The sequence below is a fragment of the Limulus polyphemus genome, unplaced genomic scaffold (assembly GCF_000517525.1).
Source record: "Limulus polyphemus unplaced genomic scaffold, Limulus_polyphemus-2.1.2 Scaffold310, whole genome shotgun sequence".
Lineage (NCBI taxonomy): Eukaryota > Metazoa > Arthropoda > Merostomata > Xiphosura > Limulidae > Limulus > Limulus polyphemus.
Window position 1 is genome coordinate 218,659 of NW_013665920.1, and position 19,528 is coordinate 238,186.

Consider the following 19,528-nt stretch of genomic DNA (forward strand, 5'->3'; position numbering starts at 1 on the left):
ATACGAATATTAACACAACTACATATGAAAATGTAGTTGTGTGTACTTGCTCCGTTATCTTGTTCTCTTATTTTTTTAATAAAGATTTTGTATTTTAATACATAAATAAAAAAATAATATATGATTAAGTCATACAAATCTCGTAAAAAAAGTTCCTTTTTTTTCTTTTTTGAACCCTATGACATTTCTATTGTTATATAGGCCTGAAAAAGTGAGAGAGAAAGAAAAAAAGTTGAAATCTGTCGGGCTGAAGCACTGGCATTTAAAAGTGATACAACCCCCAGAAGATAATTGTTTTAATCTGTCGGGCTGAAGCACTGGCATTTAAAAGTGATACAACCCCCAGAAGATAATTGTTTTAGAAAGTTCAATAAGGAAATATGTGGTATTAAAATAATCGACGGGCGCAACCTTGTGAACCGAATGACTTTTTGTCAAATGTTTATATTTTTATACCCTTATGTTTTCGTACATTTTCAATCCTCTCTCTAAACTGATCTTATTAAAATTGAATATTTGCACTGTCAGTCAGTTTAAGATGGAAACCAATAATCAAAAAACAAAGTATATTAAATGCCTAAAAGCAGCGAAACTCTGTAAACCAGTAGGCCTACTAACTGTGATAAAATTCACGTTATATTGCGGATGCTTTTTTTTTCAGATTCTTACCTTTAAATACCTCTGATTTGAAATCTGAACGTTATATTGCGGATTTTTTTTTACTTCAGATTCTTACCTTTAAATACCTCTGATTTGAAATCTGCAATGGAAAAAAAAAGATCTGAAGTCTAACACGATTTTTATCATTAACATTAGGACTATTGTCTTGTAAAAAAAAGTAATTATATAAGTTATGTAATTAGTAATATAGCTCATAGAGTACAGTGGTAAGAAAAATATTAGTACTAGCAACATCCGTGATTTTAAGATTCGAGTATTTATACTCATGAAAATATGTTTTATATGACATCATTATAATTTTCCACCAAAGTTTTTCTCCAAACCTCTTTCTGACCTCTGAAGAACCATATTCTTACAGTTTTTCACGTGTGCAATCTGTACGAAATTGTATAATAATTATTCGCTCTCTAATTAATATACGAATAGTCAAACACGTGAATAGACTCCAACGAACATCTTTGCCCAAGTTCAACTAGAGTTGACATACGTATTGATAAGTGAATACATTTTTAATTCTATAGTTTCGTTTTGAGTTTACTTACAGATTAAGTATTATTTTATTACAAGTTACAGCTTTTTCAGTAAGGAAGGTTTGTTTTCAGAAGAGGTACGACGTTTCGATCACTGGTGCGACCATTCTCAGGTACCTAATTACTAAAGAATGATCTCACTAGTGATCAAAACAACGTTCTGAAAACAAATCTTCATCACTGTAAAAGCTGTAACGTGTAATAAAATAAGTTCTAATTCTAGTTTTTTGTGATTGCTTATAACTTTTAGAGTCTGAAAAGGTTTCAATAAATCAATGTTTGGCAATTATTGGTAAACTTTATTTATTTGATAAAGAACTGTTCCTGCAAGATATAAGAAGTTAACTTAACGAGTTCACATCACTTATCTGTTATTTATTCCATGACCCATGACAACGGTTTCTCTTAATAGAATAAAATCTTAGACAAGTCAGAATATTTACTTGTCCCATAGCAATAAAAAGTTATCAATGGTATTCTTACAACTTTCAGATGACAGTGGACGATTTAAGTTGCAGCACATCTGACTACTCAAGAAGATCTTCTCCAAATCTTCCTCCTACAACTCTGCCTTCTACACTTGGAGTTTCATCCCAGGTAAGCGAGGTTCTTCATCTTCCAACGAGTGATCTCTAACCTGTTGACTTAACAACAGTTACCGGTTATAAAAGTTATTCCAGGAAATTATGACTGTCGTGGAAAATTTACCCGACTCTAATAATTATATAACAAATTTAGCTATAATTTCAGAGCTGTAGGGTCGCTGACGTACTAAATTTGTGAAGCAAACAAAAAATAACAACGTTAGTTAGATTAAAATTAAAAAGAAGTTGTTTACCGTGATTAGGATTTTTTGTTATTATAAGAGTTTTTGATATTTTATTAACATACGGACTTTATTTATAGGTTGAATAACATTTGGTTTTTATTTTTATATAGATACAAAATGAAATAGTGAGACTCAGTTTTTTTTATTTATTTTTCTAAGTATCAGTTGTTAAAACACTATGTGATAAATATAACTGTAAGATTATTAAACAAAATGAGGAACTTCAAGCAGTTTCACGCATTGCACGCCAGTTTGTTACAGCACCATCTTGCGGGCAATTTAAACTACTCAATACCTACAATTATCAAGGTTGTGCATGTTCTTGTATACCAGAATGCTTTTTTTTTTCTCAACATGATTTCGATATTGTCAGTTTTCAGCGCCGTCTAGCTTTATTTTTCAATACACGTCAATTTCTATATTGTCCAAGACTCCTCCTCACATGATTGTTTGTATGGCAGAGTTCGCTAACGTTCTGTAAACTAAACAGTTTAAACCATTTTCTGCATTGTTCAAGACTAAGACTCTTCCTTCCTAAACGATTGTTTGTATTGCAGAGTTTGCTGATGTTGGGTCAACTAAACAGTTTAAACCATTTTCTGCATTGCTCAAGACTAAGACTCTTTCTCCCTAAACGATTGTTTGTATTGCAGAGTTTGCTGATGTTGGGTCAACTAAACAGTTTAAACCATTTTTTGCATTGTTCAAGACTAAGACTCTTCCTCCCTAAACGATTGTTTGTATTGCAGAGTTTGCTGATGTTGGGTCAACTAAACAGTTTAAACCATCTTCGACAATAAAGTTAGAAAAATTACGTTTAGTCTCCTCATAAATTTTTAAACACCGATGAAACCGCAATGACAAAACTAGAGTTGAAATAAAATGGTGGTTTTCTTAACTATCTGGAGACTAAAGTTAGTTTTTCTAACTTTACCGTCGAACATATCTAAATCCCCTCAGTTTGCACTACAGAGTTTGAAAAACAATTATATAGTTTAATAATGAACAGCAGAATCATAAAAATGACATAAAACGTGTTTGATTAAGATTTATAAAATAGCACCTTCAGAAAACTTACAGGGGAAGTACAGACAAGGAGAACGCTATATTAATTGCATAACGTTTTTCATGATACATTCACAAAAGAAAAAAGTTAAAATTAAATACAGTAGCAAAATAAATAAAGTACAAAAAATGAGATAAACTACTAGGTAGATCCAAAAATCCTAGGTAAAATATTCCAAGATTTAACCCAACGAACAGTAATTATTATTTAAAAAAGGAAGCATTTGCATAATTAAAAGACTTCTTTGTAAGACGTTTCAATTCTTGGCGCCTCCTACGGGATCTCCGATGGAACAGCGGTAAGTTTACGGACTTGCAACACTAAAATACGAGGTTCGATTCCCCGCGATGGATAATATATGCTTTGGTCATTTCTATGGGATATCCCATCTGTTTGTGATCACATGTGCAGCTGCATGACTTGGCGTGTATTCTTAAAGCTACCGCACACGTATACACAATCTTTCAAAGAACTGTTGTTGTGATGTAGGTGTTTGATACTTTAAGAAAGAAAAAAAGGGAAGAAGCGAGGTAGTTGAAAACAGAACCGTTGCTTAGAAATTATTCTGGGAACAGTGTTATGAAATATCTTCATTCGTTATGTGAGCAGAGCCAAAACCCCTCAAAATAACCTCACTAAACTGTTGCCCCAAACACACGCCGATCCTAAAAATCGTCTTTAAATCTCAGTTCAGGAAAAGCATATGTTTTTAAATTGAAATAACTCGAATATTTGTATCATTATTGTTTATTCATGCACTACATGAAAGCCGCGAAAAACTACCAGTTTATCCTTACAAAATTAAACGTTTCATAATTGTTAGTATTTATAAATAAAAGGGATATCTTACAAAACTGGCCAAGATTTTCATTCACTTATAGTTCTTATTGTCAAAAAATAAATAAAAACCTACTTATAACGCATGTTCTCATCAAAACTTAACTGCAAATCACTGAGTCGTGGAATGTCTAACAAAAGAGTCATAAAAAAAAGAACCATCACATCTGTTCGTCTGTTGAATTAAGACGTGTTTTCGGTTCCGTTTATGGGTTACTTTAGTTTTTATTGTCTTATCTTATTTAATTTCCCTGTATGTATTGTTGTTGTTTTTGTGACTGTTTTGGGATTTTTTACAAAACCATCATTACATCTACACTCTTTTATCTTGTGTTTATTTTAAAGTTTTGCTGAAGGTAAGATAAGATTATTCTAAAACGTTTTTAAGGCGTTTTGCCAATTTCTGTGCATTTATTGTTCATTGTTAAATAAATGATTCGGATCTACGAATGTAATACCATCAACCAGCTTAGACAATTTAACAATTAGTTAATGTGAGTAAAATAAATATTCATTGTCTACAAATCATAATTATATCCTAATTAGTGTAATACAATATTCTATTTAGGTCAAATCGCCGGAAAATCTTTCTTATTAAACGACGGATATACAACAACGAATTTGCAAGTGCAAGTAGGCCTAATGGAATTTAAGCCTTCTTTATTGTCACTAATGCATTATTATGGTTCCATGGCTCATTCATATATTTTTTCCCTGTGGCTTCACAATGATAATTAAGAACGACACTGTTTAGACTGGTATAAGGTTAATATTAACACACAACTAACATGTTTCTAGTACTTCAGATGTTGGTGGGAAACTGGAGCTGAAGAAACAAGTTAGATCGGTGTTAATAAATTTTCCTGATTTCAATAATGCTGTCCCCTTTGTTTTTATATTAATTTGAGTATGAAGTAACTTCATGTGTAAGTTAGAAAGTTGTCCCTTGCAAATGACTAAATAGCATTAATCAACCAGATTAGATGTTATTTTCCGCTACATGATGGGAGTACATTACTTTAGGATATAGATTAAAATGTCAAAAAATATTAAAGGTGTGGATGATTTGACAGAAAATGTTTTTCTACGTTGAACCTCAGAACGTACTAGAACATTTGGAAATATGTAAGGTGTCAGACCGATGCAAAAAATTCCCGACATCCCTGTTTCACTTATCAGTAGATGCAGAGGGTTAGTCTATACGCTATACCATAATAGATAGGAGGTTGTGAAGAACTAAAAGTGTTGTCTAAATTAAAGTCCATAGACTAACTTTAAAAACGGTTATTAAAAACGAATCTTAAGAACTTGTAAAGTGTAAAATAAAGTGTAAGTGGCTTAGTTGTGACTTATATAAAGATTAGATGAGTGAATGTCGTGTATTAAAATGAAACTGAAACCATTTTGTTAGCAGGAAGACGATTGTTTAATGTAGTGTACATATAAAGCTGTTTGCTACTGAAGAAAATTATCGTTACTGAAAAATAGGTAAATCGGTTGTGTCCAACAATGTAGTTGTGGTAGAAACCGCTCACAAAAATTTCAGCATCTTGGTTATTATTCAATCAATATAAATTTAATCGCATACTTTTTGTGATAAAACATTAGTATGTAAATATACTTCAAGTAACAAAAGAAGATAAAAAATAAATATAAAAAGTGTACATTTTGAATGTATGTTTAGCAATATATTTTTGCTTGCAATGAGTGCAATTAATGTACTGGTATCAATAAATAATAACGAAATTGCTATTGTTTAGTTGACAATATCGTGTATTTGCTATTAACTGTTGCAAGTTCTGCCTTAAGCACTGTGATGTACGTTCTTGTAATTAGAATGTTATAATAAGTTATAGTTGACTATATAACCTTAATTTTACCTACCTATAGCAATCAGGTAGTAAATATGAAAAACATGAAACGTAAAATCACAAATATAAGCTTTTTCTTTGCTGAAATTTACCGAAAATTCCTAAAAATAATGTTTTGTTAATTTATGTAGAATCTATATTAGTTGTCTTTATTTCTTCTAAACCAACTTACATATGAGAAACATTAAACGACTATTATCACTAAATAATCAAACAATTCAAAACCTCACTGTTGTAACGCGTAGTGTTTTGGCAACATTCAGGTTTGTTTAAAATTTTATGCAAAGAGGGCGAGCTCCCTCTCGTGGTAAACATGCAAACCACTCTGCTAAGAATAAAATATGTATCTCATTTCTGAAGTCGATGGGGAGATCACTTCTTCTCCTCTTTTGACTTTGTTACGCTTATTTTTATCATCCTTACTAGATAAACCAAAGCCATGACTAACAGGAAAAAGACCTAGGCTACTAACTTTCAAAGTCTGTCATTATGAAATCAGATTCTCGGTATCTGGTTCTTCGTAGATTTTCTAGTTCTGCATCTTTATTGTTACTGATATTTGTATTACCAGTTTATAATTTATTCTGTGTCTTGTGCAAGTGAACTCGTTGTATTCAAAAGGTGAAATAACTAAAACGATATATGTTAAGATGCTCAGAATTTCATTCATCTGTTGATAGGGCTTAAGAATGGTGAAACGTTTTCTCATAGATAATTCACATTCAAAAGTAAAGTACACCTATATTCTGATTCTTTACTTCGACTTTTACGACACTAGTTAGCGCATACTATTGTGTTTGTGTGTGTGTGTGTTTAATTATATTAAGAAATAAAGCTTCAACATATGCGAAAACACTGTTAAAAAGAAAAGTTTATGCAAAAATATTTGTCATTCATAGTTTTAGGTTTACGTATGCAATTGTTGTTGTAAACCAACTACAAAATATTTCGCCATATTAATAGTCATATTCCTCAAAATATTCAACACAAAGTTTATGTACACAATAAATCTGTAAAGTTTATTGTAGCACGTAACATAATACACACTTTTATTTTCTATAGTGAAACTATTTTTTCAGCTTTGTAGCATGAATGCTTTTATTGTAACGTTTCAGTTGTTTATTCTACCGACTTGTAATTAAAATGCCAAATATCATGCTGTGTTTAAAATATATTAGGTTTATAAACCAAGGAAACAGATCTACTTCAGCAGAGCTTGAGCTGTCATTATACTAGCTTATTTCAATGATACTAACTTTATCCTACATATAATATTTGTCTGCTTAAACTGTTTTCCTCGCTCAAAGTTTAACTTCCTTTTTCCTTCGAGAAATATATAAGATTAATAAGTAATATTCTTGATACTAGATGGCAGGGTTTATTATAAATTCTAAGTTGGTAATCGTATTGTTGCGTGATGACGGTTAGTAAATTATTAGTAAAGATGATTACCCGAGTGTATTTGTTTTTATATTTTTTTGATTTTTTCTAGTGTTTTTATAATAATATCCTTAATTTAAAAATAAACTACTTTGTTAATGTTTCATTTATTGAAATTATTTCAATGTTGTTTTCGTTCCCAAAATTATTTATTTATGCCCAATTCTAATTGCAGAATTGTTTAATTGAATTAGAGATTTAACACCATAAATTCTATATGAATTAAAATATTATATATAAGTAAGTAACAGTAAATTAACAACATTGAATATAAAAAAAATCTGTTGAATTAAAAACAGTTGTTTAAAATTCTCAACACTTTCAGTAAAATGTTTCAATATTGCGTGCTTCTGTAGTATCTGTTTTTATTCTACATATTAAATTGACTTTTAAATAATATGCATGGTATAAAATATTATGTTTTATATTGCTTTAAATGTTTATCACAATTTTTTTTCTAAGTAATGAATTTCGATTTGTACATATAATAAACTGACATATAAGGAACCAAACGTCAACTATTTTTTTTTCTGTTAGGTTAAAAACAATTAATTAGACCTTTCAATTAATGGATTATATTTGTCAGTCTTTTTCAACCATAATAAGTTTTGATATGCATATATGTATATATAGAAAGAGATAAACAAGCGATTAAAATATAGTTTCTTATCAGTTCAACAGAGGTTTACAGAAAGAATATATATGTATCCTTTAAGTATCCTAACATCCTAGTAATTCAATTTATGCTCATTCAAATTTTAAGTATTAGATAGATTATATCTTAATTTTACTTTTCAATAACAATAAATAATGATTGTTTTTTTTCTTGAATAATTTCACCACTAACTGCGTTCATATTGCCATCTAGTGGAATATTAAAGTACTAAAAAATAACAACTTTGGGGGACTAATGCACAGATTAATAGACATGTTGTGTCTAGCATTGCAATAGTGTGATACTTGTTCATACAGTGAAATAACAATGTACGGAAGCAGGAGTTGAATGAGCAAAATAGTGCTGTTCGTTTATTATTAATATCGACCTCAGCATGTATTTCATCAGTTTTTTTTTTCTCAGGATTCACTGTGATGCGATCACTGTGGTAAAATATGTTTAGACGTTTTCTTTATTAAACTTGTTACAATACAAAAGATTTCACTTTGCACATTGGTTATTTTTTCTTTACATTTTTAATATTTATTTTTTATTGTTCACGAGATAACATTACTGACAGCTACTTAAAGTTATTCATCTTCAATGCAAATGAATACAAAATTTTATTCTGATATTACATAAAACTCAAATTCATAACTCAATAATTTTAGCAAACAGATCCTTAATAGTTTTATAATATAAAAACACATATCTCATTGGTTCCTAATAATGGTTAAATCTATCTATGTAGATAAAACTGTAAAAATAAAATGTTTGAAGAGCGTAAAGCAAAATAAAAACATATTGATTGAGCAGGTTTTCCTTGATTAAAAAGTGTGTCATAAACCATAAATCTCAGCTTTTTTCCAACTTTAATGAAAAAATATTGCATTTTTATGAATACTGTTGTTGATCCACGCCTCTCTCATACTGAATCTTTATCACAACGCCCTCTATAAAGTAAAACTAATAAGCCTTTGTAATAAAACATGACATTTTTTTTTTGCTTTTTATACCTCATTATTTTCTCTTTTAAAGAAGTTCCGCACTTTTGCGTCTTTTTTTTAAATTGTGTTTAGTTGATAAAGAAAATCTTGTATGACATAAATTAATCTTAAGATGGACTAAAACACAACGCAATTATACAATAACTTAAAAAAAGTTCTGTACAAAAAATGGAACTGAAATTAATTTGTTAGTTTATTCTTATGGTTAGAAAGTTACATATATTTTTTTTTATTTTGTCAACTTTTCTAATTTAATACAGACGCACTGAAGGGAACAACTTTTGTTATTTTGTATTTTATTTAATGCTTGTTCATCTTCGAATTTATTTCTATTCTTTCACTAAGGGCAGAATTTTAAATTATTTCTGTTTCAGCACACTATGAGAAATAGGCTTAACAAAAGTTCGTGTGGGAATGTTTTAATTAAGTTTAATGTAAATTAGACAAATTTATAGACTATGTTTTATTTTTGTAAATTTAGAATACCAGTAAAAGCATTAGATTTTTTTAGAATCTACGATTACCATTTGAACTTTACCTTCAGTCTTAAAAATCTAATATTACCATTATGAGCATACATTTAATATGATAAATCCTGTATTAACATTGTGAGTATACATTGAATCTGATAAATCCAGTATTGACATTATGATTTATCTCATAAATCCATTATTAACATAATGAGTATACATTTAACCCGATAAATTCAGTATTAACATTATGAGTATACATTTAACCCGATAAATTCAGTATTAACATTATGAGTATACATCTGATAAATCCAGTATTAACATTATGAGTATACACTTAACCCGATAAATTCAGCATTAGCATTATGAGTATACATCTGATAAATCCAGTATTAACATTATGAATATACACTTAACCCGATAAATTCAGCATTAGCATTATGAGTATACATCTGATAAATCCAGTATTAAATCTAGTATTACCATTGTGAGGATACATTTAATCTGATAATTCAATTATTAACATTATGAATATACATTTAACGCGATAAATCAATATTAACATTTTGAGTATAGATTTAAACGGATAAATTCATTATTAACATTATGAGTATACATTTAACTCGATAAATCAGTATTACATTATGAGTATACATTTAACTCGATAAATCAGGATTACATTATGAGTATACATTTAACTCGATAAATCAGGATTACATTATGAGTATACATTTAACTCGATAAATCAGGATTACATTTTGAGTATACATTTAACTCGATAAATCAGGATTACATTTTGAGTATACATTTAACTCGATAAATCAGGATTACATTTTGAGTATACATTTAACTCGATAAATCAGTATTACATTTTGAGTATAGATTTAAACGGATAAATTCATCATTAACATTATGAGTATACATTTAACTCGATAAATCAGTATTAACATTATGAGTATACATTTAACTCGATAAATCAGTATTACATTTTGAGTATAGATTTAAACGGATAAATTCATCATTAACATTATGAGTATACATTTAACTCGATAAATCAGTATTAACATTTTGAGTATACATTTAACCTGATAAGTTCATTATTAACATTATGAGTATACATCTATTCCGATAAATCAGTATTAACATTGTGGGTATACATTTAACCTGATAAATCCAGTATTGACTTTATGAGTATACATATGATAAATCCAGCATTACCATTGTGAATTTACATTTAACCTGCTAAATCAGCCATTATACTTTGAAATTTACGCTTAGCTTTAGAGATGTATTATAATCAGAGTTGTCCGAAACCAACTGTTAGACTATTATCACTTCTTATTAATCTTACAATTAAGCTACAACTGATGGTTTCCAACAAACAAGCTTTTTTATATATAAATACGTCGTCTTCCAGGTAAAAATCAAAAAGTGTTATAGGTAATTGTTCGTTGTACCTGAGGTAAATCCATTTTAAATTAAGTACTAAGTTAAAACCCTGCGAGTTATAATCAAATATTTTTATTTAATAATGTTCTGTTTTAGAAAACTTTCTTTCGCTTAAATTTATGTTTTATGTTATCATAAGGTGTCACTTGTTTTACTTGTAAACTGTAAAAGCTCTTGTTTCTTGAAGCTTAAGACTATGCATAAATCAAAAGAGTTATGTTAAATAAAAGACTGCGCATTTCTAATATCTGATGACGTCACATTATTGCAGAGTGACGTTATGTAAGCGGGTTAATCAATGCTATAGCAGTACGTAGAATTTTATTCAGTCATTTCTAATGTTGTTTGTTGTTGTTGTTTTTTGTAGTCTCCTTCAATGTTTTTTAACGAATACCGGAATTTTCATTTATTGTTAGATAATATAGTTTCCCTCAACCCTTTTTAACGAATACTGGAATTTTCATTTATCGTTAGATAATATAGTTTCCCTCAACCCTTTTTAACGAATACTGGAATTTTCATTTATCGTTAGATAATATAGTTTCCCTCAACCCTTTTTAACGAATACCGGAACGTTTACTTATCGTTAGATAAATCGACGCTTTGACTACGACCTACTTACATTGTAAGTAAGTATGCAACTCTCGTGAAAGTTCTTTACAAAAATGAAACTAGTAGATGAAATTCTTTTAAATTTGAGATGAAAGGTCCTATAAGTATGTAGTTTTTGAAAAATAAGATATTATAATATAGTTTACCTTAATGCTTTTTAACGAGTACCAGAACGTTTACTTATTGTTATATACTATAATTTCCCTCAATGCTTTTTAACGAATATGGGAACGTTCATTTATATTAATATAGTTTCCCTCAATCCTTTTTAACGAATACCGAAATGTTAATTTAACGTTAGATAATATAGTTTCCCTCAATGTTTTTTAACGAATACCGAAATGTTAATTTATCGTTAGATAATATAGTTTCCCTCAATGTTTTTTAACGAATATGGAACGTTCACTTATTGTTAGATAATATAGTTTCCCTCAATGTTTTTTAACGAATATGGAACGTTCACTTATTGTTAGATAATATAGTTTTCCTCAATGCTTTTTAACGAATATGGGAACGTTCATTTATCTTTGAATAATACAATTTCTCTCAATGATTTTTAACGAATACCGGAACGTTCATTTTGTGTTAGTTAATATAGCTACTGTCAATGCTTTTTAACGGATATCGGAATGTTCTTTACTGTTATTTAATAAAGTTTCCTTCAATGCTTTTTTAACGAATCCCGGAACGTTCATTAACTGTTAGCTAATATAGTTTCCGTCAATAAGGCTTTTTAACGAATACCTGAACGTTAATTTATTGTTAGTTAATTATTTATATTTCATATATTTAAACAAATAGATTATAGATCAATAATGAATGTTGAACAACAATAATGAAAATTAATTTTATATTATTTTGTTATCGTGAAAGAAAGTATTTTTCAATTTTTTTTTCTGTTGCTGAGTTATTCTTACCTGAACAAATACTTTAAACAGGGATAAACAATATTGCATATAATTGAAGTTGTTTAAATATTAATGTTTATATATGTATATATATATATATATCATATCACAATAATATATAAATATTAGTTATGTGAGTAACTCCTAGTACTTTTCAAGTGATATTGAAAGATATTAGTGTAAAATTATTTGAAATGGGTGATAAGTACCGTATTGGCTCCATTGTAAAACGATATTTTTGTTATTAATAATTAGGATGTAAAATTCATAGTTGTCTTAGAATTGCGATCGACCACAGGCCTCTTTCCCCTGCTCTAGCCTGTCGCATTCCTGTATATCCAGATAGCATCTGTCTACGCATGCACGCCAGATGTCTGCTCAAAGTCATCGCTAGTTCTTGCAACTAATCCACCTGCAGGCTGTTCAGTTATAATATTGATTTTGTGGACCTAAAAAGAAAAGACGTTATGACGCTCAATTTTTTTCTTTCCCTTAGTTTCTGAAAATGGGGGTCATCTTATGTTCGAGATCGCCCTATAATCGGGCCAATACGGTACATGTTTTAGGAAGTATGTTGCAAGAGGTAATTTGTATCGAATAGTTTTACTAAAAATGTACAACGAAGAGTTCGATGCAATGAGAAGTTCTTATAATCCACATTCGCCCAAAAACACGCCAGCTGTTTTTGAAAACTTTGGGTACATTACAAGTTTGTTTTAATAATTTGGAAATTATAAATAGCTGTTAATTTAAAACTATACCTTCCCAACTTGAAGAAGTAATAAGATATATTATCCAATATATCCAACTTGCGCTCGGTCTTTGGTTGTGCTATGAACTTCAACTACCATATGAAGTACAATAATATGTTTATTTTTTTCTTTCTCATTTTCAACTGCATATATATAAGTATGCTCAGTAAAAAAAAATTTAATTCATTGCCACGAAATTGTTCTAATATATATATATATATGTATTTATATGATGTTTTAATTTTATCGATATATATATATATATTTACTTTCTAGTATGTTTGATTCTTTAAGTTTCATTACTGATATTAATCATTTCTACTTCGTGGTCAATTCAAATATTACAAGAAATTGCTGCTTTATTAGAGTTTCAGGCTGTTGAGTAATAAATCATTTGGAAATTTTTTATCGAGCTTCGTCCTCCTGTAATAATTTGGAGACGACGGTACATATTGCAAGAGTTATTCTCAGTTGAATTAGCATTTCAAAATTTCGTCTCCAAACTTTTACAGGTGGATGGAACTCGATACACTTCTCTAAAAACTTCATGGCTCACCATCAAGAAATTCTTGAAACAACGTGAATAGATATTTTATCATGTTGAAAGAAATCTTCTTCTATTCCTTATAAATGTTCGCATCCCTAAACTCACCACTCACTAACGTGGTTTAACTCTTCGTCGATGTTATGTCCGGTTTTGCTCTTGCTGTTTTGTTTTGTTCTTCATAACACATAGTTTTCAAATATTCTAACGTGCTCTTAAAGTGCATAAAAGTGTAGGTTGTTGTTAAGGTTTGATTTATCATTGAAAACATATGATACAGCATGATAACCTTTTAGAAATTAATACATAAAACTATTTCAGATTTGCTGTCGTTCCTGATTTCATGTTTCACTTGTTTCATATGTGTGAGTTAATTTTAAATAGGTGGTTGCCTTTCAATAAGTCAAAAAAACGATAATTGTTTTGGAATTATTTCTCATTTTTTAAGTAATAAAGATTTTTCTTCTCACATTGTGTTGCTTCAGTCATTTGTTATAATTCCAGGTTTTCGCTTGTCAACCATAATGGAATTACTACGTCCAAAATTGATTACTAGGTAACATTTCGTCACATTCTGTTTCTTTGCCCCCTCCCTCCTAGAAGAAAACAAAGAGAATTCTGGCTTTATTCTTTATAAGTTGTGCAATCGTTTCAATACTTCATTAAAAGCCCGACATTATTAATGTTATTAATGAGATATTACAATCATTATTACATTAGGAAAACCATGGCAACATGTTGTATATAAAGTATAGTCATTCAAACAATAATAGTATAGTGCGATACTTAATTTATAGAATCAGTATGATAATAGTGATCCTAATAATAGCTATACAGTGCGATAACAAGTAGTTTCAGAATTAGAATCAGTATGATAATAATGATCCTAATAATAGCTGTATAATGTGTTAGTAATAGTTTATAGAATTACAACAGTTGTATGATTGAAATAATGGTTATGTAATGTGATAACTAATTAGTTTCTAGAATTTCAATCGCTGTAATAATAGTGTTCTTGATAATGGTTATATATTGCGATAGCTACTTTATAGAATTACAAAAGATATAACTGTAGTGTTTCAAAGAATAGTTATGTAATTCGATAAATAACTAGTTTCTAGCATTTCAATCACTGTGATAATAGTGATCTTAATAAGTTATATATATTTATAAAAAGACAAATGTTTATCTGTCACGGTCTATGTCTCCTTAACGATTAATCGTAGGAAAAAAAAATGCTTATTTTCAACAGAACATTACAGGAAAATTGTTAATTTTTTTTGGATTTTCTAAACTTTCATATCGATATCAACATTGATCCATTAGTTTTCGTATGTGCTGAACGGTCAATTTGAGAAAAACTGATTAAGAACAAAATGATTCTTTTTATGAGGAACTCCTCCGTCGACTGATTGAAATAAATATTTTGAAAATAGTAGCATGAACGGAAAAAATATGCTTACAGAAAGGAATGTGTTTGAGTATATATTTGATGTGGTCCGGTTATATATATTTTTTTATTATTATTATTATTTCGGCATTAGATACATGCATGATTATGTTGTACCATATCGAATAAATTGATCTGAATTGAATATCTCCCCTTTGACAATTCTTATAGAAAAGACAACTATCAAAAAGAGCTGATCTTTTCTTGCGCTCAGTAAAATGACAAGGAATGGTGGCATCCAGCAGAAAGAATCCCCGAGGCTACTTAGCGAACCTGTTGTACTGTATACATCCATTCCATCGAAACCCAAACATTTTTTGCCAACAATGCATTGCAGTTAGTCTTTGCTTAAAGACGAACGCAATGCAATTGTCCATATTGAAATAACACATGGAACGACAAAATGGCCCACTAGACAATCATATTGCATATACACCCTGATCCAAGGGATTGGGTTGAGTCCACAATTTTAATTTATTCATTACTATTTTGAGGAAAATTATCGTTGAATTGTTCCAATGGACATCTTTTAGTGGTTATGTAATGCGATAGTTAGTTTATAAAATTATAACAATTGTAACTATAGTATTCCAATTAATGGTTCTGTAATGCGATAGTTAGTTCATAGAATTACAACAATTGTAACTGTAGTGTTTCAAATAATGGTTATGTAATACGATAGTTAGTTTATAAGATTACAGTAGTTTAACAGTACCAACCCGGATACAAGCAATATAATCTAATTGTTATGCGAAAATTTAAAGTTGTTTTAACATTAAAGACCCCAGTTGCACTGAGTTATATAAGTATTCCCTTATGAAATCATGAGAGTGGAAACCCCTATAACAATTATTTAATGTGATTATTCTTTAAGTTAATGACACTCATTCTAAGGTTAACATTCCAGTTTCAGCTATCGTATGCCAGTTACATAACACGACTGGTGCTTATGATTTAACTTCTGTGAAAGCTGTATAGGTTTATCATTTAATGGCAGCTTCCTTAATCGCTATACCAATAATGATCGCAGTAACAGCTGTTTAATAGAGGAAATATTATAATTTCTCGCCTTTGTAAGAGTAGTAACGTTGAACCTGCAAACGGTTATTGTGTTTTAATTATTTTAATACATAGTTGGACCTTCATCAAGCTGGGTTTATTGATTTATTCTTAATCCTATATCCTATAAGAAAATTAATGTTTAAGATATCTCCCAAATTTTTTTCCCATCCACCAATAAAATTGAACGTTCCGCTGCATTTCTTTCTGCGTGTTTCTAGTTGTTTGGTTAAAAGTCCTCACAAGCGTTAAAAGTGAATGTAATAAGGTATTTTTGGTTATTTTCAATCTCTGTTACTATTCCCATAATAGTATGGGAAGAATTACTGTAATCAATCGCGGGGCCTGTCCACGTGAACCATAAGTGTATCTGTCCACGTGACCTACGTTTTTCAAGTATTGCCTGGCCGGTACTGGATATGGCAGATTTAGTGTGGTTGAAATGTTGTAACACATTTTCCTTTGCTTTCACTCATGGGTTATTAGAACTGATTAACATATTTTGCTCACTGGTGAGTGAACTTACAATAAGATTTACCTTTATCGTCTGTAAGATGAAAATATTCTGAGACACAAAGTAAAACTTGCATTTTTTTTATTATAATAAATGTTGTGGATTCTATAAACTGGAAGAGAAAGTGTAACTCTTCTAATATTAAAAATAACCAAGATAACCGTGCCTATACTTCACCAGTTTTAGACGTTAAAGTTAGCTGTATTATATTGGTCTCATTATTACAGGGTCTCCTGAAATTTTACTGAATTTTACAAATTTTACTGAATGCCTCCTTTGTTCTTTAAAATATAAATATTATCTTTGTAACTAAAATATAATCAGTATTGGTTATCGTTATGAAAATCACTCTTTGCTGCAGATTTTTCAATTTTTTCATATTTGTCTTCATTTATCCGTTTCGTTTCAGATAGTTTGCCAGCTTTAGGTGTTAGACACCATTGTCTTCTATTGTCCGTTTCATTTCCGATACTTCTCCAGCTTTAGGTGTCAGACAGCATTGTTTTAGTTTATCCGTTTCGTTTCCTATACTTCGCCAGCTTTAGGTTCCAAAGATGATTGTCTTAAATTATCCGTTTCGTTTCTGATACTTCGCCAGCTTCAGATGTTAAACACCATAGTCTTAATTTATTCATTTCGTTTCCGATACTTCGCCAGCATTAGGAGTTAAACTCCGTAGGCTTAAAGTTAGTTTATACTGGAAGTAGTATTGAACGTGAAGCACCTATTGGTAAATATTAATAATGAGTATTCATTGCGCTGTGGATCCTCATCAAATGCTGAGTGCAGAAGCGGTTGGAACCGTTAAGTAACATAGGACTTTCTTTATGGTTACGACTGTATTGCATTAGGACGAACAGAGATTACAGAAAAAAGAAAGTCCTGAAACATCATATATTCCTCTGTTAAGCATCATTTGCACATCGATCTCAGAGCTTTAACCCCTTTCTTTTTGAATGTGCCAAGCAGTAGATCACTCATTTTCCTCACTCCTTTTGTCCAACACTGTGGCAAACCATTTTGATGATCAAGCTTCATATCACTCAAATATAAGTAAATAATTCTGTTAATATAATTTAACACTTAAAATATGACATAACTCTATAAAACATTAGACGTTACGTTCAAGCTTAAAATATCCCATATAAATCTGTGAAATAGTAGACGTTATGTTGAAGCTTAATTACAGTATCACATATAAATCTAGAATTACAGCAATGCAGTAAAATATTGGGAGCACGATTCAAAACGTGTAATTCATGATATAAGAGCATCAATTACGCTATGGATGGCCAAATAAGTTTTTAATGTTTAAAATTTTTCCTCCATGAAAACGTATCAAATTCAAAAAATGTATATTTGTGATATAACATCTTTTAACTTTAGTTTGCTGCAGCAGATGTCGCGTTAATCGCCACTCCTGAAGTACTGAAAAAGTTAACTGCCTGTAAAGTTACAGCGGTGTTACCTCTGCATATATAAGTTAGAATCCCTATTTTTTCCTATTAGAACAAATTGGTTATAACATACTACGTGATTCCATGAATACGTCGTTAGCAATATGTTCTGGAGTAATCATTCATTTCACATTCGCTTTTATATTACTTTTGTAGTGTTTTACCCTTCAGTAGACTTGGTAGGTACTAAAAAGCAACAGAACCATAATATGTAACTATAAATAAGGTGATAAACGAGTTATGACAAAAATATCTGGTCCAAATCTTTTAGGTATTTTCAGTTAGCAATTGATTTATTATGTATTTGGTACGGTGAGAACACTAATTATAATATTAATGTTAAATCCTTCTAAATATTACTGCAATGCCACGTATATTGGCGCCCGCAGGAAGGGGCAAGAGGGGTAATTTGCCCCCTTACATTTCACACAAAAAATTGCACATATTATGGTGTAAACTTAATATCGTAGTTAAATTAAATATTTTTAGTAATTTCTATTAAAACTATAAATTTGTGTTTGCGTTTAAGCGCACATAACACATATTATTGACTTACACTGTAAAAGCTGATCCCCTACATACATGTTTTGCCCCCCTCCTTGAAAATATTTCTGTGACGCCCATGGTCACGTACTAGCCCTAAAGATTACTGCAATATCACGTACTAGCCCTAAATGTAATATTTGTTGCATAGCTTGATCAGGCAGTTAGTTTTAATGCTAGATAATATAAACTTTCGGTATCTTAATAAGCTCATTCGTTTCTATTGCAACGGATGAAAGTATAATACAATAAATAATGTATCATCATTTTCAAACCTGTACAGAGAAGACATTATTTATTAAGTTTGGATTCGTGCATTGGAAGCAGTCTCTTAAAATGAGCATAATTTTGTTTTCTGTTTATAATGATGTTATATACATTGAGATAAATTGAATGAAACGCAGTTTCTAAGTTTGATAGAGATACGTGCTATATAGAAAAATGAAAAAAAATTACCCTTGCACGTGAAAACATATGAAATTGAAATACACGTGAAAACATGTGAAATACTAGAAATACAACTCTAGTAAATTCGGTACAATATGGCAGAAGTAGAGAGTATTATTGAAACATTATTTTACGTTCATGATTGACAAAAAAAAAAGGTTGGCTAGTTTAGTGCTTTTTGTAAAAACATGATGAATTGTATTGACTTGTTTTACTGCATTATGACCACTAGGTGGCGATAGTAGAAATGTTGATTTTGTTGTTCCTGCTATTTGTTATAAATCTGTTGTGTTTTTGTTTTTTGAATTTCGGGCAAAGCTACACCAGGGCTATCTGCTCTAGCCGTCCCTAATTTAGCAATGTAAGACTAGAAGGAAGGCAGTTAGTCATCACCACCCACCGTCAAC

At 30.0% G+C, this 19,528-nt stretch overlaps 1 protein-coding gene across 6 annotated transcripts in view; it reads left to right on the forward strand.

Moving 5' to 3' along the window:
- Positions 1 to 19,528, forward strand: part of LOC106457273 — a 320,035-nt gene that overhangs the window by 69,628 nt on the left and 230,879 nt on the right. For all 6 annotated transcript variants that reach the window (XM_022383116.1, XM_022383119.1, XM_022383117.1 and 3 more), the window contains exon 10: positions 1,704 to 1,808. In XM_022383116.1, coding sequence (XP_022238824.1) covers positions 1,704 to 1,808 — 105 coding nt within the window. The remainder of the gene's footprint in view (positions 1 to 1,703; positions 1,809 to 19,528) is intronic.